Source organism: Xenopus laevis, chromosome 6L, assembly GCF_017654675.1.
Source record: "Xenopus laevis strain J_2021 chromosome 6L, Xenopus_laevis_v10.1, whole genome shotgun sequence".
NCBI lineage: Eukaryota > Metazoa > Chordata > Amphibia > Anura > Pipidae > Xenopus > Xenopus laevis.
In genome coordinates, this window is record NC_054381.1 from 145,734,366 (window position 1) to 145,761,872 (window position 27,507).

A 27,507-nucleotide genomic window follows, 5' to 3' on the forward strand; every position below is an offset into this window, starting at 1 on the left:
GTTTTGTTTTTTTAATTCAATTAGTTTCTCACTATTGTATTGCATATTTCTTCAGTTACTATTTTCTGGCAAAGCTAAGGCCTACATTGTTTTCCAGGCAAATTGCAGTGTCAAAACTCTTGTAGCTGTTTTCAGAATACAATTTCATTAAAAAAATACTATTTATTATAAAAATTGGAATTTTCATGTGATTCCCATTAACAGCCATGGTTCAGTAAGGGTACGAAGAACAGAAAAGGGCCATTTTGTACAAGGATAAAACTATGTACAACAATATCAAATTAACAATGATATCATGCTAAGCTTAAAACAGCAAAAACTATTATTATTAGAAAAGGCAAATTTGACCCGTTTCGCCAAAAATTTGCCACTGGTAAAATGTTTTTGATGCGCATCTTTTTTTTTTTTATCGCAGGACGCCATACGAGTCTATAGGCGTCATTTCCGCAGCGAAACAAGGCGAAAAAATTCACCCATCCCTAATTATTATTATTTAGCACCTACAAGAAAGATTATCTAGTACATGCCACCCAATATTTACTGTGTATATCATTAGCTCCAATGCTGTGTTGAATTAGTTGAATATATAACAATATAAAAGCATTATAACACAATTGAGCTGCATAATATTTTTTCAAATTTTATTTTTTATATCTTAGATTTGACTTGATAAATGCATTACATTTTAAAGAGTCCCTTTATCTTTAAGGTACAGTTTTGGAATTCTCTCCCTGAATGTCCTGGTAGATACATACAGGCATGGATACCTATTGAGCATGTCAGAAAATACAAAGCTACTGATATGAACACTAAGGGGCCTATTTACTTACAATCAGATTCGCTTTGTTTCACAAATCATATTTTTTTCTCAAAACTTCAAGAAGTTTAAAAAATATTTCTCTGAAACTGAAAATTTAAGCTTTATTACATATATAAAAGATATAAAAAAAACTCTAATACAAAACTTCACCAAGTAAAAGCAGTTAAGTTCCCATAGAAGTCAATGGAATGGGCGCTGATCCTATTAGACATTTTTTAAGAGGTTTTTGGATTTTTTTGCTCTTATACCACTAAAATATGACCTTTAATAAATGTGGTTTCCTGGGGTATATGTATGAAAACTGAGGGGCATATTTATCAAAATGTGATTAGATTATAACTCATCACAGAAACATTCACTCACTTTCTATTCATCTCTATGGGATTTTTAGAATTGTATTTATCAACAGGTTACAATTATAGTTCCTATTAGATAACTACAATTCTAAAAATTCCATAGGAATGAATGGAAAGTGAGTTTTTTTGTGGTGTGCTCTAATCTCGTGTTTTGATATATCTGCCCCAAGACAATTTTTGCTGAAAACCACTGTTTTTAATCTCAAATTAATTAGCAGTGATCACTTCAACTAGAGGAGGGAGAAGCAAGACACATTTTTACATTCATTTTCAAGCAAGCTAGAAATCTGCGATTGGCAGGAAATCATGGGAAAACTTGATTATAAATAGTGATGGCGAATCTGACCCGTTCTGCTTTGTTGAAAATTCAGAAAACAGCAAAAATGCATTGAAGTCTAGGGGCGACAAAATGTTTTTGGCATTCAACAATTTTTTCTCCCATTTTAGTCTATGGTGTCATTTTTGTGGCAAAACATTCATTAATAATAAACAATCATTAATATTAAACAATCTTTAATGCTAAAGACACACTTCCCATTGCCTTCTGTGATATATTGGCAAGTTTTAGGTGGCTTCATTTTAATTTAGAATTTATAATTTTCAGAGAGGAGAATACAACTAAACAAATCACATTAAGGGGCAGATTTATCGATGGTTGAGGTGAATTTTTGAATGAAAAAAAAATCGAATTTTGAGCTATTTTTTGTGTACAGGTATGGGACCTGTTATCCAGAATGCTCGGGACCTGGGGTTTTCCGGATAATGGATCTTTCTGTAATTTGGGTCTTCATGCCTTAAGTGTGCTAGAAATTCATTTAAACATCAAATAAACCCAATAGGCTGGTTTGCTTCCAATAAGGATTCATTTTGTCTTAGTTGGGATCAAGTACAAGCTACTGTTTTATTATTACAGAGAAAAAGGAAATCATTTTTAAAAATTTGGATTATTTGGATAAAATAGAGTCTATGGGAGACAGACATTCCGTAATTTGGAGCTTTCTGGATATCGGGTTTCTGGATAAGTGATCCTCTACCTGTACTTCGAATAGGGAATGGTCCAAATCCGATTGGAATTTTAAAATATATCAAAAATGAGAATATCAAAATTTATCATGTACTGTCTCTTTAAAAATTCAACTTCGACCACTCACCATCTAAAACATGCTGAATTGCTGTTTTGGGGGACCTCCTAGAACTTATTTGGAGTCAATTGGAGGACTTTAAAAAATCAAAGGGTTTTTTTGGAAAAACTTTGAATCAAATTTGATCGAATGCACTATTCGTTTGATTCGTATGATTCAAATTCAGGCGAACATGGACCTATTCCATCGAAAACTGACCTATTTGACCAAAAAAAACTTTAACTTAATTTTGGTTGGTCTTTTTGAATTAGTATTTTGAATTTTTTTCAATTCAAAATTCAACCCTTGATAAATATGCCCATAATTGTGGAATGTTCTTATTGCCCTTTTAAATAAGAACGTAATTTTTGTTTTCCTTCCTATGGATCAATTTGATCCACTAGATCAACTTTTAGGTACAAGGAGGAACTTGACGGACTTCACTGTTTTCTACCACAACTACCTCACTACACTTCTAAGCTTCTGAATAGCGATGGGTGAATTTATTCGCCAGGCGCGAATTCACAAAACGGCCTTGAAAATTCACTGGCAAAAACGCTGTTTCGCAAATTTTTGCCGAAGCGAAACGGCTCAAATTCGCCCATCACTACTACTGAATTAAAATATATTTTTTTCAGTTTTTCTATCATTAATCTTTCTCAAAATACCTTTGATGTGGCTAAGTATTAATTGCTGAAAAACATTTACAAATAACTCTTTTGATGAAAAGGGACACGTGGAATCTCAAGTTTATGAAATGTTTTCGAGCGAGTCAATTGCCAAGTCACCCTTCCGATCTCTCCTAACATCTTCTTTTGGCTTCAGTTACAGATTAAATTAGCACCCCTTCCCTTTCAGTAACTAAGGAAACCATCCGACTGAATATTAAAACAAGGCATATCCTTCACATGGACGTGCATCACTGGAAAAATCATTTCTCAGCTCTGAACAGTGCTGAATTTTTGAAATCTCTCAGGTGACTTTTCATCATTTGATATATTTATATTGCAACAGCGCTCAGTTTAGAATCCATTAAAGAACAATAATTATTGCATTGTTACAGCCCATTGTAATGAAGTTTTTTTTCATCCCTATGCATGAAGAACATAATTTTTATCAAATTCTTTGTCAGGATTGAGTCGCCTTCTATAGCTTTTATTATATATATATATATATATATATATATATATATATATATATATATATATATATATATATATATATATATATATATATATATATATATATATATATATATATCCTATACACTTTTTTTTCTTCCAGATATATCCTATATTTTATCGAGGAAAAAAGGTAGCTGTACATCTTTTCCACAGGGCTGAGAAAGCAAAACAGTGTATAAACTATGTTTAGGTCAACCAAACAGCAGCATCTCATTAATACCAATGCGAGTGTGATATAAATTGCCATCTGGATATAGGAGGCTGAACTATTCACCTGCAATAAATACTGGTTCAAGTAACTGTACTGTGGTTGTGCCCATAACAATATAAAACAAATTGCTGAGAGTTACTGCAATGACCTTTTCAATTCAATATACTTATTAAAAACAAACATAACAGCGTAGTCAATTTTAAAATATACAGCAAATATATCAAACTTTTGTTAGGCCAATTTTTGGTTAAGCATCCAAGTCAGAGGGACAACAGTGTATTGATCTTAGAAGAAGTATACAGATTTTTTTGGTTACATTCTTTTCAGATTTTTTTCTGATGCATAAAGGGTCACTGTATTTTTCGATTTATTGTATATTGGTCCAATTAAATATCTATTATATAGGTACAGTATGGGATCTCATTGGCATATTCTGAATTATAGAAAGGTCATCTACCATAGTGTCTATTTTAAGATAATTGAATTATTTTTTAAATAATTTCTATTTTCTCTGTAATAATAAAACAGTACCTGGTATTTATTTCAACTAAACTAGCATACATTGGTATGGGTTTGTTTAATGACTAAACTCACTTTCTCTAAAACTACAATTATTGTGACATTTATTAAAAGATCAGAATAAAAAAGGTATGGATGGAAAATTACACTGACCAATGCTTAAAAAATATGAATACCTTTTAAAAACCCAAAAGTCTAAATTGATTAAAAATGGTCCAATAAGATCAGTGCAGCTCCCACTGACATCTATTGGACCTTGACAACTTTTATATGGAGAAGTTTTGTATAAGATGTTTTTGTGGATTCATATTTCTATTCACTTCTAAAAAATGGACAATTTATAAAAATCTATAAAGAAATGTATAAAGAAAGAAGAAAGGTCAACATTTTTTACATTTGTAAAAATGTTAGTTTTTGTCATGATTTTATCAAATAGCAAGGAAATTGTAATCTTATACAGTATGTTACTAAATTTACCACATTGGGGTTATTTGTGGAAAATCAAGATTTTTTTTTCCTGAATAACATTTATTTATTACCCCCAACCCAGTTTATTAAAAAAAAAGTAATGTTTTTCTGCCTCATTAAAAATTCTGTTTTTTTTTCTGCAAATACACAGCCGTGAATATTCTTAAATATAGTACTCATAGGGAAAAAAATGCAATAAAGGAAAAAAGTTGACACATTTTGAAGTGGTTTTTTTGCCCATATCTGTATTTTTTTTCCCTTGACCTCAAAAATTGATCTATCAGCCTCATAAAACAAATCTATGATGGCAGGTTCAGTGTTAGTCTATGGGTCCACAGGCAAAGGGTTAATCCATGCCATGGTTGTTTTTTTTTCCCTTTAACGGGATCATGCAATTTTTGACATTACAAGACATTCTGGTGCAGATTAATTTAGCTGTAAGGCACATATTGAGCCAATGCTCATGTTTTTATGTATATAATTACATTTATTGAGACTACACACACATAGATAGATGTGCTGTTACTGTGTAATCTATGACATCAGTGTTGGGGATAAGAAATAAGCTACTTCTGCATTTCAGATTTTTTTTATTTTATATGAAGTTATGGATCTTTATTTTATTGTCTTAATAATGTCAACATTTCCTGTATTGCTACATGATATACAGATAACAGCTAGATATATGCCATTTTATCATTTTGGTTTATTTTTGTCAACCCTCACTCCTGTTTCAGGGTCAATATACTTAGGGGCCAATTCATTAACTTCGAGTGAAGGATTCAAAGTAAAAAAACTTAGAATTTCGAAGTGTTTTTTGGGCTACTTCGACCATCGAATGGACTACTTCAACCTTTGACTACGACTTTGAATCGAAGGATTCGAACTAAAAATCGTTCGACTATTTGACCATTCGATAGTCGAAGTACTGTCTCTTTAAGAAAAAACTTCGATCCCCTAGTTCGCCACCTAAAAGCTACCGAAGTCCATGTTAGCCTATGGGGAATGTCCCCATAGGCTTTCCAAGTTTTTTCTGATTGAAGGATAATCCTTCGATCGATGGATTAAAATCGTTCGAATCGTTCGAATCGAAGGATTTAATAGTTTGATCGAACGATTATTCCTTCGATCATTCGATCAAACTATTTGCGCTAAAATCCCAGACGAATATTGAGGGTTAATTAACCCTCGATATTCGACCCTTTGTGAATTTGCCCCTTAAAGTTCAACTTTAAATTAACTTTAGAATTACATTGTCTTATTCTTGAAACATATCAATTGTTCTTCATTTTTTATGTTTTTTGAATAATTTCCCTTCCTAGTCTCCTTTCAGAGTACAATTTATGCTATCTAGTTCACTGTTCCCACAAACTGAAAAAACAGTTTCTCTGATATTGTTTTATTGCTGTTCTTTCTTTTTATTGTTTATCTTTCTACAGAAGCCCTCTTCCATTTATTTTCTATTCTGATATGACTTTGTGGTTGCTAAATCAAGTAATCCCACACAGAGCTGCAGAAAAAAAGACCAACGGTAGATTACCATACCATTTTATACAATTTACTAAAAGTACAGGGTGAGCTAAACTTGTGACATGTTTGAAACTGACTGATTTGCTATGTCCTTATTTTAAAGGTAATATAACTAAACCTATTCATATGCAGAAAGAAAAAAATATTCTGAGATAGTTAATGGTAATCACCTATTGTGTGAAGAAAATAATCCTTGTAAAGCCACTTCTATGTTTCTATTTTCCCATTCATGAGCATCAAGCTTAATCTCAACCAAAAAAAAAGGATAATTTTTGGAAATCCCTTTTTCTTTTATAGTAAACCATGTAGTCTGAAACTATTTATTCAAAAAGCAGGAGACATTAGAAAATATATACAAACGGAAAGTAAAAATTTGCATTGCTTGCCTGCAAGGAATTTTCACATCACTTTTTTAGTCTGTATCCAAAATTGAATTTAACCATTTATGTGCACAATGAAATGTACTCCTTTATCTTTTTTAGAACTTATTTTAATATAAATAACATGATTTATAAGCACATTGTACAAACTAACAGGTTGGATATTGGCAACGATTTTTCCTTTGCCTGCCAACAACATATGTGCTCTGCTGCCAACAGTCAAAGTGACAGCCTGCCACTGGGGAAGCATGTATGTTTTAGGGTTTAATGTTACACTATACAGAAGCCCATTCCCTAGTGATGTACTTTCACAGTGCTCTTAACCTGGCAAAACAATCAACAGTTAAAGGTTTAAGGCTGATCCATGTTAAACAGAAAACCTTACTAGTCTTTTGTGACTTCTTATTCATTATAAGGTGTCTAAAATCTAGTCATAAAACATGACTAGAATATATATAAGAAATACTATTGAGACATTAGTATGCTGACAGAGAGAACATTACTATTAATAATTGATCCATGGGAGTAGCAATATCTACTCATTAATTTAAAGGGAAGTCACCTTTTTGCAAACCAAAATAAACTTGTCTCCCAATAGGAAGCTTTACTAAAATAAATAGATAAAATAAGATATTAATAATGTGTCTTTACCCTCCAGTTAATTTGCAGAGAACAGTAGCAGGAAATAATGAAGCCAGCTATCCTCTCTGTAATTATTATCTACTATCCATACCCTGCAATCCATATTGGTCTATATAGCATTAATACTATTGGCTGCCAATACAATTAATGATATGATTTAAGTGAGAGACACGAGAGGGTAAATGAGACATTTTTGATATAGCATCCTATAGGTAGTCCAATATCCCTTTAAATTCCTTGTTTGTCAGCACCCTTCTTTACAATGCTACAGGCAAAATATATAATTCAGTTATGGGATATGGAAAGCCATTATCCAGAAAGCTCTGAATTACAAGAAGGCCATCGCCTATAGATTCTTTTTTAATCAAGTAATTCAATTTTTAAAAAATGATTTAATTTTCTTCTATAATATTGCAACAGTACCTTGTATTTGACCATAAGATATAATTAATCCTTATGGGATTATTTAATATTTATATGACTTCATTTGATGTTTATTATTTTTAGCAGACTTAGGGGCAGATTTATCAAGGGTCGAATTTCGAAGTTAAAAACTTTTTTTTGGCCGTTTTCGAACGATTTAATCAATCGATCAAACGCTTTTCAGAAAAAAATACTTGACTTTTTAAAACATAGCCAAATTTCTAGGAGTTCCCCATAGGCTAACATAGCAATTCGACAGGTTTAAGGTGGCGAAGTGTCGAAGTCTAATTTTTTAAAGAGACAGTACTTCGATTTTCGAATGGTAGAATATTCAAAGTATTTTCAATTCGAATCGAAGTTGAATTTGGCCTATTCAATGGTACCCAAAAAATACTTTGAAATTCAAAGATTTTTAATTTGAAAAATCACTTCGACCCTTAGTAAATGTGCCCCTAGATGTATGTAGATTCCAATTATCAAACGACCGCTTATCTGGAAAACCTTAGATCCCAAATATTTACTCTGTATACAATACTTGTATTTTGATACATTCTCTTTAAAGGAATGACATATACTGTCCAATACATACTACTTAGACTTAGCAAAAAACTGATTTCGCTGCCATATTCCCCTCCAATTTTCTCAAAAATGATGACTACAGTATTTAAAAAAAAATGGTGCTATGTTTATGTTAGTTATATGTTAGTTTATGTAATTGTATAGTTCCTCCTTTACATTTATTTTACCACTTTTCTTGCATGTGGCATGAAATCAGAACATTTTCTTCAGTGTTTCAAGAACTAAGAAACTAGGATGTTTTGAGCATAATGATCTTCACCATATAACACCAACAGTGTAGCTTTAACAAAGTCTGAATATTTTATGGAAGGAAAACAGGCAATGTAGAATATAATGTTCATCTGGAAATAATATAAAATGTTTTTACTTGTAGGCAATATAATTCTATACATTCTAGTGGAATTGCAGAAACACAAAAGAAAATATCTGATACTTATAAGGTTTCTGCTCACTTGCATGCATCTTTACAGTATTGTCCTGCTGCTTTCTTATTTCTGTAATAATGTGCTGAAACACATTATTACAGAAATAAGAAAGCAGCAGGACAATACTGTAAAGATGCATGCAAGTGAGCAGAAACCTTATAAGTATCAGATATTTTCTTTTGTGTTTCTGCATCTGGAACAAGTAATGTTTCAGAGCTAATTTAAAAAATAGATATAAAACAAATAAATGTAACTAATTAGGCATTTGCAGCAGTACAGTGTTTATGCATATAATGATTAATACATCTTTGTTTAGGTTGCAGTGAGTACAATCCAAATATAAAACACTCAATTTAATAAAATTGTGGGAAAAAAACTTGAATACTTCAACTTTGTGCATTCACAAGCTCAAAGAACATTAGAAAAACAAAAAAAAAATAATAAAACATTGTATAGGACAACTCCAACTGGCAACTTTTAGATGCAGAATTTTAAAATTTGTATTTCAAGTCTTAATAATTCTCTAATTTGAATTAGTGATTTTAAGCTAAAATAAAACTTGATTTGCGGCAAAAAATTAATTGGAGTACTGATAAATAGGGATGTAGTGAACTGTTCGCCGGCGAACTTGTTCGCGCGAACTTCGACCGTTCGCGTCCGCCGAATGTTCGCGAACGTCGCGTGACGTTCGCATTTTGAGTTCGCGTTCGATTCGAATACAAATCGTTCGACCATTCGACCATTCGAATTCCTTCGACCGCTAAAAATCGAACGATTTCCATTCGTTCGAACAATTGTAAGCATTCGATCGAATGAAAAGCATTTGATCGAATGCTTCGATCGTTCGATTCGAATGAAAATCATTCGATCGAACGATTAAAATCCTTCGATCGTTCGATTCGAACGATTTTAGCGGGGGTTCGAAGTTCGCGAACTGTTCGCGAACGTTCGCATTTTTTGCCGGTGTTCGCGAACGGCGTTCGCGAACACCAAATCGGCAGTTCGCTACATCCCTATTGATAAATCACCCCCTTTGTGTGTTGAGGGGAATACCCAGGAGATATTTGTAGGACACCCCGAAATATAATACATTTATGTAGAATATTATTTGGAAATATTGCTTCTAACTCACGCAAGCACTGGGGTACTTCCCCACTCCACGTTCCATTTCCAACGCAGGTAAGCAGTGCAGGAAAAGACAGTTCATAGCCAGGAGAACAAATATAACTAATGCTAAATCCCCAGTCAAAATTTGTGCCTTCTATTTTTCCATTGGACACTTGTGGAGGCAAAGGGCAAGTAACCGCTGCAAAAATAAAATTAAAATGATCAGACAGAAATCTTGCATCAATGTCAGCCAACATCTTAATTGCTTTAGAGACAATAAAATTCAAAGTTATTTTCCACAATGTAGCACTTATCCAATAATTCCAAAAAATTTAGCCCATAAAACGCTGTGTCTGCAATTAAGGTTACAAATTTTTCTCATTCAGTAACCAAAAACTAATTGTTGCACCAATGACAGTATTGACATTGTACAAACAGGACATGGGTAATATGCACAAAGAGAATATTTGTGCTACTGTAGGTACAGGTATGGAAACTGTTATCCAGAATGCTCAGGACCTGGGGTTTGAATTTGTAAAAAATTGAAAAATTTGAATATTGAAATTTATCATGTACTGTCTCTTTAAAAATTAGACTTCGAAGATTCGCCATCTAAAACAAGCCGAATTGCTGTTTTAACCTTCTAGAATCTATTTGCAGTCAATTGGTGGACTTGGAAAAAACTTTGATCGAATGCGCTATTCCTCTGATTCGTACGATTAGAATTTGGCCAAATACGGCCAAAATTTCGGTTAAATTCGAATTTCGAAAGTTTTTGCAATTCGAAATTCGACCCTTGATAAATATGCCCCTAAATAAACCCAATAGGCTGTTTCTGCTTCCAATAAGGTTTAATTATATCTTAGTCAGGATCAAGTACAAGATACTGTTATTATAGAGAAAAAGGAAATACTTTTTAAACATTTGGGGGGTTATTTATCAAAGCCCAAATTTATCTGAATATTTTCTGTTACAAACTCCGATCAAATCTGCTCGGGTTTTTTGCGCTTATTTATTACATTTTCCAGAAAATTAGCTTTTCGGAATTTTCACTTGAGAACTCTGAAAACTTTGGGGTATTGCCCTAAACCCAGCGCACATCAAAAATTCATCGCAACTTCTCCCATTGACTTATATGCAACCTTGACAGGTCTAAGATGCCGGATTTTCAGACTTGGACTTTTCCATCCTCTGGGTTTAATAAATTCTGAAAAATTTTGATTTTGTTTTAAAAGTCAGATTTAATAAAAAAAATCATGAATTTTTCATGATTTTTGCATTCGGAGTTTAGTAAATAACCCCCTTGGAGTATTTATATAAAAAGGAGTCTATGGGAGACAGCCTTTCTGTAATTCAGAGCATTCTGGATAACGGGTTTCCTGTACGGATCCATACCTGTACAATAAAACAGGCATGTAGGACTCATGCATGGCATTCTAAAGTGCCAATTTAAGCACTTTTTTCCTAGCACTGCATTACATTTTAATTAATGAGCTCTATTAAAATGAACACATTGCATTCTTTAAATGTAATAACAAAAAATGTATATTTTTTAAAAGCACCAACGCAAACAGTGTTAATGGTCTTTGAACCACTATTATAGCAACATGCTCAGTACAGACTCTTTTGCCACATCACAGATTTTTTATTCACTAAAATAGAAAATGTTAACGGTAGTGTCATTAAGAATACCTTTAAGAAGAAAATGCAGCAAGCAATGAGCCAGTTATATTTTTATAGTCTTCTTTGCTTTGGGATAAAAAAAGAGCTAGAAACATAGCTTATATGATACTTCTAGATGTAAAGAGACAGAACTAATGTAGTTTGACAGGCCTCAATCAATGTGTAGATTTTGAAGGAATGGTTTCTTGAACACAGCATGTAGCAGTTTGTTTTTAACCTTCTAACTGAACAAGTGTGTTCACAAGCTGGTAATGTTGATGCATCCCCACAAAAAAATGTGATATACAGGTATAGGATCCCTTATCCAGAAACCCGATATCCAGAAAGCTCCGAATTACATAGACTTCATTTTATCCAAATAATCCACATTTTTAAAAATTGTTTCCTTTTTCTCAGTAATAATAAAACAGTAGCTTGTTCTTGATCCAAACTACAATATCATTAATGCTTATTGCAAGCAAAACCAGCCTATTGGGTTTATTTAATGTTTAAATTAATTTCTAGTAGACTTAAGGCATGAAGACCCAAATTACGGAAAGATCCGTTATCCAGAAAACCCCAGGTCCCGAGGATTCTGGATAACAGGTCCCATACCTGTATATGAAGAAATATGAGCCAATTTATCAAGGTGTTAAATTAAAGCTCACCACAGTCAAATTCCACCACTTTCTATTCATTCCTATGGGATTTTCAGAGGCATATTTATCAAATGGGGAACTCTTTTTACAGAATGTTGCTACTCATTCGCACTTTGATAAATCTACCCCATAGTCACCCAGAAAAAGAAAAAAAGAACATGATGCAGTAGTTTAGATGTAAATAGAGACAATGGCTTCCATTTATTATCATGGAGATTTACGTGTGACCTATTGATTTATATTTGTCCTAAATGGAAAATGTTAGCAGGATCATATAACTATAGAGGTATAATTACACATGTAATAAAAGGTACAGTATGAATAGCTATGAAGAACTTAAAGCATGTTGAAAGCATGCATGTATAAGCAGTTTATCACAGTAATCTTCCTACAGTATGTTAGTTGTCATCAAGATAAGCGATGAAGCACTGGTAAGAATTACTCTGAATGGAGACCATATAGCATCTGTAATTGAGAAGTTCATTTATATCCTCCTTTTTGAAGTCTAATTACTTACATTATTTATTATATGTGTGTCCAGCTACATCTATACTGTAGTTATATATTATTTGGCATAGGGGAATGTTTGCTTTAGAATTTTGTATGTGTTTTGCTTTGCAAAACCATCAAAGACAGTATGATAACACTATGCAAGTGTATTATATTAAGTACAGATGGAACAAGATTGTTTTGAGAACAATGGCTACACATATCACATCATTCATTTCAATAAAAAGGATATGATGTAAATGGAGTGGCATGGTGGGTGATGATAAGCGTTTGCTCCATCTAAATATCTAGAAATGCAAGAAAATATTGTGTAATACCCAATAAGAATGCATACCTTTACAAACTGGGATTATTCCACTCCATGTACCATTACTTGTACACACGCGAGTGGCAGAAATTTTAGGATCCATTGTGTAACCAGGTTGGCATACAAAGGTAACATTCTGGCCAACTATATAATCTTCTCCATATCGGAGACCATTAGCAGGGACACCAGGATCTCCACAGCTGATTACTATAGAAAATAGAAACATGGAGAAAAAAAATCAAGCCATAAAAATGATATGCCATATATCTTACACTACTACTAAAAGAAAAGAAAGGTGAGTGCAGTTTACTTATTCAACGGCTAATAGCTTGGGAGGGCTTTTCCCTCTAAACATACACTGTACTCCCCGTGGTATTAGTCATTAATGGAGAATAGGAATGACTACGTTTAGATCACTTTGATGGCAAACATTTAGGAACACTTAGGGGCCGATTCACTAACTTCAAGTGAAGGATTCAAAGTAAAAAAACTTCGAATTTCGAAGTGTTTTTTGGGCTACTTCGATCATCGAATGGGCTACTACGACCTTCGACTACGACTACGACTTTGAATCGAACTATTCGAAATAAAAATCGATCGACTATTCGACCATTCGATAGTCGAAGTACTGTCACTTTAAGAAAAAACTTTGACCCCCTAGTTCGCCATCTAAAAGCTACCGAACTCAATGTTAGCCTATGGGGAAGGTCCCCATTGGCTTTCCTAAGTTTTTTTGATCGAAGGATATTCCTTCGATCGTTGGATTAAAATCCTTCAAATCGTTCGATCGAAGGAATAATCGTTCGATCGCACTATTTGCGCTAAAATCCTTAGACTTCGATATTCGAAGTCGAAGGATTTTAATTCCCAGTCGAATATCGAGTGTTAATTAACCCTCGATATTCAACCCTTTGTGAATTGGCCCCTTAATGGATGATTTCTAAGATGTGTTGTGCTGATGCAAAGGAGCTTTTTATTGTATAATAAATACATTCTCTATGAACTAGCAAGTTAACAAATTCCGTATCACTCCCAGTTTAATCAAGACACCCAATTAACATTTTTAAAATTTTTATTGTTATTACAAATATAACAGCTGATCAAAAACATTGGTCTTCCATTAATAATATCACAATATTAGGTAGTATTAAAACTGCTGTACAGATGCCATTTCATGCAATAGAAACTCACTGGTACAGTTAGGCAGAGCACCAGACCATGTGCCATTGGCGGTGCATTGTCTGATGTTAGTGCCGGAAAGTATATATCCATCCAAGCAAGAATATATAACTGTGCTGGAAAATGTTGTTTCATCGACACGAAAAACTCTTCCATTTGCTGTTGTCCCTGGATTTCCACACTGTATAGCTATAAAAAAAAGATGTATAATAACATAAATATTGATTTTTTTAATATACATTCACAGATTGATTGTGTACAGTATTGTAAATTTCTGAGCCCCACAGTAAAATCATTATACATGTAAGAAATAGAAAAATTGTTATAAACATACATTGAAACAGCATATCAGTCAGTTTCCAACTTGGACCCCTGTACCCCCTGAGACCCCCCCCCCCACACACAGTCACAGAGGCTACTTCCTTGATTGAGGGTGTGTACCTGAACAATCAGGAAGAGGCATAATAGGAAAGGCACAAAACAGAAATTAATGGAGATGTTCAGATATCTAAGTTTGTTTCAGCAACTCCCTGGCACCTTTGGTTTGAGCTTGACGGATGATATCAATGATTTTCCCCCATCTGTGTTTCCTGGTTACTGCCTATGATCCACCTGAAGGTAATAGTCAAATTAAGGATATATTTAAGCCTGCCTCCTTCAACAACCTATGATATATCATTAACCTTTCTGCTGAGACCAAGCCATCTGAGTTCCTGTCCTATAAGTCAGTTCCTTTCTTGCCCTTCACTTGCCTACTCTGGTTTTGACAAATTGGTTTCTCATTCCTGACCTTTTATTGAATTAACTCTTGTTTTCTGATGTTCCTGACCTTGGGCCTGTTTCACTGCTTACTTAACATAAAACTTGTGATTAAATCTCTTGTTAAACATGCAGTTCATGTCTAGTCTCAGTATGTTTGTAAATGGTTACACAGAATGTAGAATCCTTACAAACAGTACAACCAGCCATTATGAACATGTGTAAATTTTCATTATATTACAAATTATTTTAATAGGGGTCAATTCAGCAGCTAAGATGGAGAATTCATCCCTGGAGTAGAACTTTTACAGGAAGTAAATACAGAAATGATCCCAAGGTAAGTAAAACTATTTATTTCCATTATGTTACACTGATTGAGCATGGACTATATTGATTACAAAATTAGAACCATGCTACCTATGACAGGAAACAAAGCGTTTAGTTGACCATTAACTGGGAATACTGATCATCCTCAAAGCATCTGTACTGTATAATGCAAGGTATAATAGCAACTTGTTAGGTGAAATAATTGTCAGCATAAACTCTGGGGAATATCCCATTGATCCACTCACCCCTTAGAATCGAATTCGATTCAAGTTTTGAAATCTTGATTTGAGCTTTTTCTCAGAAAAAAACTTGAATGTCAGGAAGGCACCAAACAACTCCAAATTGAGCCCAAGATGTCTCCCATTGACTAAAACATCAATTCACAGGTTTTTGGTGGCGAATAGTCGAATTTGAGTTCTTAAAGGGCCAGTGTATGATAAATCTCAAAAATCAAATTCGGATTTTTAAAAAAACTTGAATCAAATTTTAATAATTCCCTAGTTTAATTTGACAAACCTGAACTGAAGCCTGTCTTTTCTTCTGTGACTGCAGGGCTGTGATTAGCTATCCCCCTCCTACTTTGCTTCTGGCAGGAGCCATTAGGACATGCCCACCCCTCATTTGAAACGTGGATAAGGACATAGCTAATATAAGGGGAGCTCCAATTAAGTGGCCTTTTTTTAAAAAGATTATGATGATTTTTAGCCCAGAGTAAAACCTATTATATTATTTATTATTACCTACAACATTTGAGGGGATGTTCAGTTATACTTTAAGAGAAACTGCAGCACCAAGGTTAATTTCTCGGAATCCTCCACTTTACATTTATACACTTTAATTCATTATAAAACCCTTTCTTTATTCTGTACTTGGCTACAGAAAAAAACATAATATAATTCCATCCTGCTTTTCCCAGTAGCAGCAGGGAAATCTCGGCTTCTCTGTCATTATTCATACATGCCACTGTTTCCCTTTTCTTCTGATCTGAACCTTCTAGCCCAGGAACACAGATGAGGACACAACATTCTAAATTATGTTTGCTGCTCTGCCTCTACATTTTCCAACTGATTGAATCTATTGATTGGAAATTGATTCAAGCAGGGACAAAGTTTTTGTTCCCCATTAATATTCAGCTATATGAAATGGATCACTTAGTGAAACATAAGCAGCACTGTCACTTATATCAGCTGGATTGATATGTGCAAACCTGTTATTTCACCAAGACACATAATGGCACATCTTGGCTATACTGTTCTCTCATGTGCATGATGCTTATTGATTTAAAAAGTAACAGAACAGAAACATGTCAATGTTGTTTTAATTCTACCAAATTCTACAAGAATAGGGATAGTAGTATTATTTCTAGTATGTGCAATGTGAAATAACATATCATGGACTGTCACATCTCAAATTGAAAAGGTAGGGACAAGGATATAGGACAATTTCATCTGCACAATTACTTATATGAAAGATAAATTAAATGAAATACTATTTAAAAATGTTATTTTTTTTTTTAGAAAACCTTTAAAGGGATACTGTCATGGGAAAACATGTTTTTTTCAAATGTGTCAGTTAATAGTGCTGCTCCTGCAGAATTCTGCACTGAAATCCATTTTTAAAAAGAGCAAACAGATTTTGTTATATTCAATTTTGAAATCTTACATGGGGCTAGACATATTGTCAATTTCCCAGCTGCTCCCAGTCATGTGACTTGCGCTCTGATAAACTTCAGTCACTCTTTACTGCTGTACTGCAAGTTGGAGTGATATCACCCCCTCTCCTTCCCCGCTTAGCAGCCTAACAACAGAACAATGGGAAGGTAACGAGATAGCAGCTCTCTAACACAATATTACAGCTCCCTGGAAGATATAAGAACAGCACTTAATAGTAAAAGCCAAGTCCCACTGAGACTGATTCAGTTACATTAGGTAGGAGAAATAACAGCCTGCCAGAAAGTAATTCCATCTTAAAATGCAGACACAAGTCACATGACTGGGGCAGCTGGGAAACTGATAAAATGTTTAGCCCCATGTCAGATTTCAAAATTGAATATAAAAAAATCTGTTTGTTCTTTTGAGAAATGGATTCAGTGCAGAATTCTGCTAGAGCAGCACTATTAACTGACATGTTTTGTAAAAAACATGTTTTTCCATGATAGTATCCCTTTAATCTTATTCAAGAAATATTTAAGTTAGACATACTTAGCACACAATTGGAATCTAGTCTTTTGGCCCCCTTGATTGGGGTTATGGCGACTCGTCAGGGACAGACTACCTCTATGGTCCAGTGCAGTTTTTGCCAGAAAGCACAGAAACTATCTGACTAATCCCTGTCCAGATTTTAGTTGTGGTGGCTGTAGTTTTGGCCCTGTACCCCTTAATTAGGAGTGGCAGAGTTGGCAGATATTATCTACCTGCATATGTCATACCATTCTCCACCAAAAGTCAATACATATTTATTCTTCAAAGAAAAAACACATCAGGCAGACATTTAAGTCTGTATCTGAACTAAGGAATGTTGACTTCTATGTTCCCAACCTTAAAGGAAAACTATACCCCCCAAACAATGTAGGTCTCTATTAAAGATATTGCATAAAACAGCTGATATGTAAAACCCTGCTTCATGTAAACCATTTTCATAATAATATATTTTTTTTAGTAGTATGTGCCATTGGTTAATCCTAAATAGAAAATTGCCATTTTAAAAAAATAAGGGCCGCCTCATGGTTCTGCCAAAGTAACCATCTGGTGAATAATATAATACAATAGTAAATATTATAGATCTTTGCCAGTTTTACATGTGAGCCATAATAATCCTATTTTTCTTAATATTAAATAAACATCATGATTAATACCAGTGTTCCAGCTTTCAATCACACGCCTATGAGTCATGGGTAATTTGTGCTACATAGGAAAAATATATAAAGAGGAAATGTGCATTCATTTTAAAATCCATACCTGGCCAGTATAATGTGCCTTTACATCTGTGTTATGTCTTATAACAGTCAACACTAGCACAACACGATGCAAAGCATTATATGTACATAGATTGGCTTTGGTTTTGTTATTTGTGCTAATGTGTGAATATATTCTCAGTATTCTTAATGATAATGCTAAGCTGTGTTTCATAAAAAGCCCTGCTGTTATGCAGAACAATTACAAGTTATAATTATGGTTTTCATTAAGTAAAAAGTGTTGCTCATAGTTCTGCATTCCCATTCTGCATATTACTGAATCTGTTTAACAAGGTTGTGTTGAATATGTGGGCGGATGTGTCAAAACATAATTTTTACCAAAGGACTACAGTAGATATGTTGTGTAAATGTGAGAGGGAGACCGAATTCCTCAAAAATATCTTGGAGGGCCATATCCTCCAAGTTCAACAACTCTACATAAAGAACATTTGCTAGGAAGTTTATCACACAGACTATGAGGGTTTCTTTTCAGAGAATGAGACATTTGGTGAATAATTCAATGGTCTATCACTCCAATCGTTTTTTTTTTATTATTATAAAATAATATTAATTATAGAGCAATGTCATTACAGTTTACTGGTTTAGGTATAGCGGACCTTTACCATGTTACAAAATACACACTAAATGGAATTAGATTTCTCTCTTTCATACTTTACTCTTTATATTGTTATTTGGGAAGAAAGATGTGCTGATGGAATGGATTTAATAAAACTTTGATCAAAAATTCTATTTTAGGGAGCTAGACATGAATTAATATCTAAGATGTTAATTAGTTAATTAACTAATGAGGTGAAGTGCATTTTTGCTCCTACTTTACTCATGTTGAATCAAACCAAACTTGGTCCATCAATATGCATATTTGATTTAGTGACTGCCTTTTAATAGATCCCAAAATAATTTGTATCTATAATTAACCCTAAAAGCCCTACAAATGGCAAATGTAATCGTTTTTGAATGATCCTTCTGATTTACCTTTGCATTCTGGTTGTTTTCCAGTCCATGTGCCATTGCTGAGGCATGTTCTTTCTTCAGACCCATGAAGAATATACCCGATCTCACAGCTAAATCTTAATTTGCTCTTTGTTCTAAATTCAGAACCTTCTCTTGAACCATGAGTTGATATTCCTGGGTCTCCACACGAACCAGCAGTATCACCTAGAAACAAATAGCATTATTATATTTATTTATTTGTTTATTTATTTGTTATAGCTACATTTTTTATGTGATAAAAGCATATATATATATATGACAGATTCATACATTTAGGGTTTTTTTTTACTAAAACTCAGATCTCATCTTTTTATTGAATGAAGCGCAACCAAACTCCAACCTAAAACTTAAAACTTAAAATAACTTGAAAAATTTTGAAAAGACACTATAAAATTGAGTGAAAACTCAAATCATATGCATTTTTTAGATTTAAAAGAAAAGTTGAAACACATAGGGGGTTATTTACTAAACTTTCGAATGCAAAATTCGTGATTTTTTTTTTATATATAAAATCGGACTTCGGTCCGATAATCAGACCCCAAGGATGGAAAAGTCAGAAAATCTGGCATCTCAGACCTGTCATGGTTACATATAAGTCAACGGGAAAAGTCCCAATAATTTTTTGATGTGCGCTGGGTTTTTGGCACTACCCCTAAGCTTTCGGACAAAATTCTGAGTATACCGGTGAAAAATCCTAAAAAAAATCATGAAAATTAGATGAAAAATCTGAAAAAATAATGAAAAACAGATTTTTCACAATTTTTTTGGATTTTTTCTTGCAAACAAAATTTTCGGGAAAGTGTATTAATAAATAAGCCCAAAAGACCATTGCGGAATTGGTCAGAGTTTTTTCAGAAAATATTGAGATAAATTTGGACTTTGATAAATAACCCTGTTGTACTTAAAAATATAAAGAAAAAAGAATACCCCGTGGGTAACAACCTAATCAATAACCAGCATACGATAAGCTTTTAGGATTAAATGAGTTAATTCAATGAATAGATTAAAGTGCAGTAAATGCCTCCAAATAAATTAATCAATTATGCAACTACACAATTTTAAGTTAATTAATAAAAAATTCTATAAAGTGCCAATTAGTGCATGATATCCGGGGGTAGTTTAGTCAATTATCAATCCCAATAAAAATTCATGGTTAGGCTGAACCAACAAGGATAAGATAAAAGGTTCCTATAGGGGTGCAATTAATTGTGTAAAAAATCAATTAGGTGAGAATTATTAGAACCAAAGAAATTATATTGAATTAATCACTAATATGTATATAATAACTGCTGGAGATTAAATTAATTAAAAGATCTCATTAAATTTAAAAAATGACCAAATTAGGATTAAAAACTAAAACCGAATACTGCGGTCAATAGAATAGAGAGAAGATATAATGAAACATGAGAGGGTGGAGCTGTCCCAAAACTAACTGCCTGTTGTTTTCTAAGACTGGGACACCACAAAGAGGAAGCCAGGACAGGGTAACCGAGACTGTGGCCTTGGTATGTTAACTTGCCCTGATCTTATAGAGACTAGGTTAACCCTAATAAGCCACAAATCACCGGCCCCTTGGAAAGGAAGGAAGATTGATTAGAATAAAATCTTCCTTCCTTTCCAAGGGGCCGGTGATTTGTGGCTTATTAGGGTTAACCTAGTCTCTATAAGATCAGGGCAAGTTAACATACCAAGGCCACAGTCTCGGTTACCCTGTCCTGGCTTCCTCTTTGTGGTGTCCCAGTCTTAGAAAACAACAGGCAGTTAGTTTTGGGACAGCTCCACCCTCTCATGTTTCATTATATCTTCTCTCTATTCTATTGACCGCAGTATTCGGTTTTAGTTTTTAATCCTAATTTGGTCATTTTTTAAATTTAACGAGATCTTTTAATTAATTTAATCTCCAGCAGTTATTATATACATATTAGTGATTAATTCAATATAATTTCTTTGGTTCTAATAATTCTCACCTAATTGATTTTTTACACAATTAATTGCACCCCTATAGGAACCTTTTATCTTATCCTTGTTGGTTCAGTCTAACCATGAATTTTTATTGGGATTGATAATTGACTAAACTACCCCCGGATATCATGCACTAATTGGCACTTTATAGAATTTTTTATTAATTAACTTAAAATTGTGTAGTTGCATAATTGATTAATTTATTTGGAGGCATTTACTGCACTTTAATCTATTCATTGAATTAACTCATTTAATCCTAAGAGTTTATCGTATGCTGGTTATTGATTAGGTTGTTACCCACGGGGTATTATTTTTTCTTTATATTTTTAAGTACATTTGATTTTCTGACAGTTGTCAGTCCTCGTGTGGAACAATTGAGATCTTGTTTATTTAGGGAGTTAAGAGTTGTTCTTCTTATTTTCTATTAAATAACCCTGTTGTATCAGATCAGGTTGAGGTGAATTTTCAAATGAAAAAAAAAAATCTAATTTCAAGCAATTTTTTGGGTGCTTTGACCAGGGAATAGTCCAAATTTGATTTGAATTTGAAAACAATTCAAAAATTGTTACTGTCTCTCTAAAAACAATTGTGTCACAACATCCCATCTAATTAAATTGTTTACCATTTGTGATGCTTTTGTATGCTAATAAAAAGATTAAATGCAGTAAATGAGTTAAAATGACTTTAGATAACACAGTTTCTTTAATCCCAAATAAAGATGCATTTAACACACAAGTCCAAGTGGCTTCATCTGTTGTTGCCCTCAATATTTCATAAACATGCAGTATCCGAGTAGTAGTGAAAGTAGAATACATTACTCTAATAAAGCTGAAGCTCTGAATATTCAAGAATATTTTCTCACTAGTCATATAATGGAGTATACTTAAATTAGTATAAAACTCTGATGCATCTGCCAGAGGACCCAAACAGCCTCAGGCACAATCCAAAACAAACAGCAATACAAAAGGGGATGGAAATAAAATCTAAATAAGTCAATAAAAATGGATTAAGTCACTTGCAGGAAAAAAAGAGTGCCTGTTATATGATCTGTGTTAGGTCTAATGCTGCATTGACAAGTCTAATAATATTTTCAGTTGCTTATAGTGATGGGCGAATTTGCTGCAAATTTGCGGGATTCGTCCAGGCAAATAAATTCGCGAAACAGGCGCGAAAATTTGCTGCTGAAAGTTCACCGGCTTCAAAAAAAAATGTTGCTGTTGCAAATTCCCCCATCACTAGTTGCTTATCCTCTGTATTTGATTTGAAATTAGTTTTTTTATATTTTTAGTTCATTTTAGCTCACTTTTTCTTAATAATGGGAAGATACCAATAGTAGGATTGGAGGCCTAAAGATTAGTGTTCCCACAAGGGCCTAAAATATCTTTCTTCCATAAGGCTCCTCCGGGGAAAAAGGGCCAAACAAGGAAAACTTTTCTTGTAACAGTCATATTGGAATTAATACTTTATTGGAATACATATGATCACATTGAATAATAAAATGTGTCTATTCAGTAAGCTGTAAACTGTTTTCTATAATTCCTGAATCAAATATCTCTGGATTTCCCTGCAAGCCACTAGTACAGTAATACCCGGTAAACATAAATAAAACATATATGACTCACAGAAAATGCTTCAAATTACAGTTTAATATGTACATATTCTACTGTTTAAAGATAGCAACTGGGTGCATGGATAACTGCAATAACTGATTGAGGCTGAAAGAAGAATGAGCATCTTACTATTTTCCTACATATGTAAGGGCTTTCAGGTATAAATCATATAAATGGAAAGTCAGGACAAAATCATCAGTATTATTCTGTGGTAATACTGCTGAACACTGTGTTTTGTACACTGTTTACTGTGATAACATATTTGAGATACTGTAGTAAATGTATGAGGATGTGATATGTATTTTTATTTTTATCAATACACTAGTTCTCAGGGATGTGCAGAAAGCTTGTTTTGTGTTCTGATATACAATATTATTATTAACATTCAGCAATCCAGTTCATCTTATATCTAATGTTACAGCAGGCAAGTGTAGCTTTTCTTGTTATTACTATTTATGTAATATACATTTAGGGGCAGATTTATCAAGGGTCGAATTTCGAAGTAAAAAAAATACTTCGAAATTCGCCCATCGAATTGAATTACTTCGAATTGAATATTGAATTCAAACTTTTTTCATCGAATTTGGGTATTCTGCGGTCGAAGTAAAATCGTTCGATCGAATGATTAAATCCTTCAATTTCAAATCGATCGATTTTACTTCGATTTCAAAAAACTTAGAAAAATGCTGTAGAAGCTAACATAGCACTTCAGCAGGTTTCATTTGGCAAAGTATTGAAGTCGAAGTTTTTTTTAAAGAGACAGTACTTCGATTATCGAATGGTCAAATATTCAAATTATTTTACTACGAATCGAATTTGAAGTTGAAGTCGTAGTATCCTATTCGATGGTCAAAGTATCCAAAAAATTACTTCGAATTTGAATTTTTTTACTTGAAAATTCCCCGAATTCACTTTGATCCTTGATAAATCTGCCCCTAAGAGCACTTGAAGATGGCAAGTGGTGTTCTAAACTGCAGAACATAAAATATTATATACATTTAAATCATTAAGGCATGCACTTCTTTACATTTCAATATCTATGGATGGTAATCTTGCAGTTAATACAACCAACTTTATACTATAAGTGGGAGATGAGCAAAACTGATCAGTTTCACTTCACAGAAAATTTGTAAAACTGGAAAAATTTGGAAAAATCATAAAATTGTGCCAAATGCATTGTAGTCAGTAGACAATTTTTTAGTTTTTTCCTGCACACAATATTTTTCCCCAGAGAATCAAAATTCATGGCAAAATTCTAGGGCATATTTGCAAAAATGTACTCATCCCGACTACCACCAGTTTATATTAACCAAACACATTGTAATCTCTTATTAAATAATAAGAGAAAACTGAGCTGCAATTGTAGGTAATAAGTCTCATGCTGGATACTCTTTTGGGGGAATATGTTTCATTAGCGTAAAAAATGTTCACAAAGACCATGGCAACAGTTGGGGGCAGATTTACTAATCTCGAGTTCAAATGCAAAATTATTCGAATTTCAAAGTATTTTTTTGGGTACTTCGACCATCGAATGGGTCAAATTCGATCGAATCAAATGATTCGAACGATTCAAAGTAAAAATCGTTTGACTTTTCGACCATTCGATAATCGAAGTACTGTCTCTTTAAAAAAAACTTCGACTTCATACTTCGCCACATTAAAGCTACTGAAGTGCAATGTTAGCCTTTGGGGACCTTCCAGAGCACTTTTCTAAGTTTATTTTTTTATTGAATAAAAATCCGTCGATCGATCGCTTAAAATTGTTCGAATCGTTTGATATTATTGTTCGATCGAACGATTTTTATTCGATTGTTCGATCCAAGCTTTTGCGCAAAAATCCTTCAAATTCGATATTCGAATTCGAAGGATTTTACTTCGAGGGTCGAATTCGAGGTTTTTTAATCCTCGAAATTTGACTCTTGATAAATCTGACCCTTAGTGACCATTATTTTAATTTTTTGTGTTCTCTGCAGATTTCAGACCTCAACAATTCCTTGCAAAGTTGAAAACAAATCGCTTTTGCAAACATGTGTAGGTTATGTAATAAAATGTGGGAATCACAAAGCGTTTTTGCTCCAAAATTTTTAACAAAACACCAGAGCAGGTGTTAATGTTTACCTTTGTTTAATGATAATGCGAGATGTGAACTATTTTACTTTGCGAGTAGCGGTAAACATTCACAAAAATGAGATTTAAACATTGCTTACATTCCACTTTTATGTATTTGCTGTACAATAGCTGGTATTAGGAAATACATTAGTATGAAGATGTTCACTTTTTATGTTGAGCTAGACTTAAGGTGGCCATACACGGATAGATCCACTCGTTTGGCGATGTCGCCAAACGAGCGAATCTCCCTCCGATATGCCCACCTTGAGGTGGGCAATATCGGGCTGATCCGATCGTGGGCCCTAGGGCCCAACGATCGGATCCTAGCGTTCGCCAAACGGGCGGTCGGATCGCGGGACCGCATCAACTAACAGATGCGGCCGCGATCCGACGGGATTTTTAATCCCATCCGATCGAGATCTGGCCGACTTTCGGCCAGATCTCGATCGGGGAAGCCCGTCGGGGGCCCCCATACACGGGCCAATAAGCTGCCGACACGGTCTGTCGGCAGCTTTTATCGGCCCGTGTATGGCCACCTTAAGTCTAACCCCATACATCATAGTCACATTGTTGATATATGATGAGGGGCATCTGCTAAATTAGAATGCTGTGACTGGCTTAAGAATCACACTGATTGCATTATTGAAGATCAATTATTTAAATACAGCTGTCATAATTGTTGTATTACTGCAGGTTGCCGAGGAATGATGGGGAATTTGTTAAACAACAAATGGAAGGCCACCATATCAACATCCGTGTTTGATATTCTGTAGTCATTAGTCAATGTTGTCAATGTAGTCAATGTAGGGATGTGTTGAGTTCTTTGTTCATAGCAATGGAATCACATGGTAACTATTCTTTCTTTTACAAAACAGTTTAAGAACCTAAGCTCTCATATGATTGTAATAGCACAAAGACATGAATTGATTACTCATAGCTCCAGAGCTTCTCAACCACTACCGTGTGTTTGTCACAACAGTGGTAAAATGAGAAATCAAAAATCTTAAATGGGGTCACAGTGTGGGTTAATTACAACATTAAGTAAGGCATCTGTTTGGTAGTTGTAACTGTTGGAATTGCTAAATGACATAATGATTCTTTCAGTGCTGTCCTTTTTAAATGGGTTAGCCTCCTTAACTATAGAGTGGATTATCTGTTGAGTCAATGAGAACTGTTTCTGGAATTTATCAGTAGTTCTATAATTAAGATAATTACAGGCTATGTTTCCATAAACTCTACAGGTTCACACGTAAGGGAACACACAGAAAGATTATTCCATCGATCTTTGTATAGCCCTATTCAAGTCAGAATTAACACACGAGTGTTAAAGAAGCATTATGTTTTCAATGAACTGAAGGCTTTTTTTGATGTCCAGCTTGTTAAATTTTTGTACCAACTTGTATTAGTTCTAGAAATTAATTATTTTTATGTTTTATCAGCTCAGTGTTTACAAATGTTTTAATGTTCTGTTTTAGAGTTTTGATTACAGTACCAGAAATGCTGCATGTGAAAAAGATGTCAAAGTAAGTAGAACACCAAAAATGAACATACTGTATATATGTTTGCCAAGGTGGCCTTTTTTAAACAAATAATGATTTGATAACAAATATGAGTATACAAAATATTGTCTTCTTCATCTTTAACACAACATTTTGCCATTCCTTATATGTAGATGCCCATTTATTAAAGGTTGAGTTTCAGTGTTATTGGAGATTTTTGAAACCCGCAATTAAGCTCTATTTCTCTAAAATCACGAATGCTATGAAAGTTATTAAATGATCTGAATGAAAAAATTTGAAAAATGTTTCATGAATAAATGAAAACTAAGTACAACAATGAACGTTTTGATCTCAGAAAACTTCTAAGGAACCAAAGGCTGATATTTGCAAGAAAATAAAGGGAACATCCAATGACTTCTACATGACCTTGACAGCTTTTATTTGCCATATCTTTGTATTAGAAGATTTTATGTTTTTTACACTTGATAAATTACAAAAAATCGTGGATTAACTGTATGTAAAATGTGTTTGTTTACTCTAAAAAGTCTGATTTGGAGAAACAAATGCTCACTTCTTAGAACTTTCATAAATTGGCCCAGTAGTCATGCTACACTTGTTTTATGTCCATATCCTTACTCACCAAATGATTAGGGAGGTAGCCAGCAAGCTTTTCATTTTACAAGCAACAATTGTCATATTAGCCAGATCACTATTGTTTTTTTGGTTTATTCCAATAAGATTTCAAAATTTATTTACAATGCAGTCATTGCAAGCATTCATTAGATACTTGTGCCTCAACATGCTCCCAGAACTTGCCAATTTTTTTCATCATGTATCCCACCCAGTCTGTTTTGATGAATCACACACAAATGCACTTAATGATGCAAACAAAACCTTGGAGTTACTACTACCTTGTATTTGTAAATGAACCCCTTGGGCTTAAAAATGACCATATATACCCAAATATGGCCAAGCAGATTCCCTGATTTTGCCCAACTATCTGGGCACGCATGGCACCAATTAGACTGATATATTTTGGCTATGCCCCCTTTTCCCTCTGCATGGGCCTTTAGTAGATGTTGAAGCAAGACAAGCTGAAGCTCCTTCTCATAAAGATATGAATATGCAGCTCCCCTCTACAGTCTGTATTAAATACTGCTGTCAGAATTATCCTCCTCTCATCCAAAAGGGTACA

At 33.8% G+C, this 27,507-nt stretch overlaps 1 protein-coding gene across 1 annotated transcript in view; it reads right to left on the minus strand.

Moving 5' to 3' along the window:
* LOC108718600 (CUB and sushi domain-containing protein 3) overlaps positions 1-27,507 on the minus strand; it is a 696,593-nt gene that overhangs the window by 24,771 nt on the left and 644,315 nt on the right. The window contains exons 58-61 of the mRNA XM_041566615.1: positions 19,115-19,297; positions 14,095-14,271; positions 12,931-13,110; positions 9,791-9,964 (exon numbers count right to left, since the gene is read on the minus strand). Of these exons, the coding sequence (XP_041422549.1) occupies positions 9,791-9,964; positions 12,931-13,110; positions 14,095-14,271; positions 19,115-19,297 (714 nt within the window). The remainder of the gene's footprint in view (positions 1-9,790; positions 9,965-12,930; positions 13,111-14,094; positions 14,272-19,114; positions 19,298-27,507) is intronic.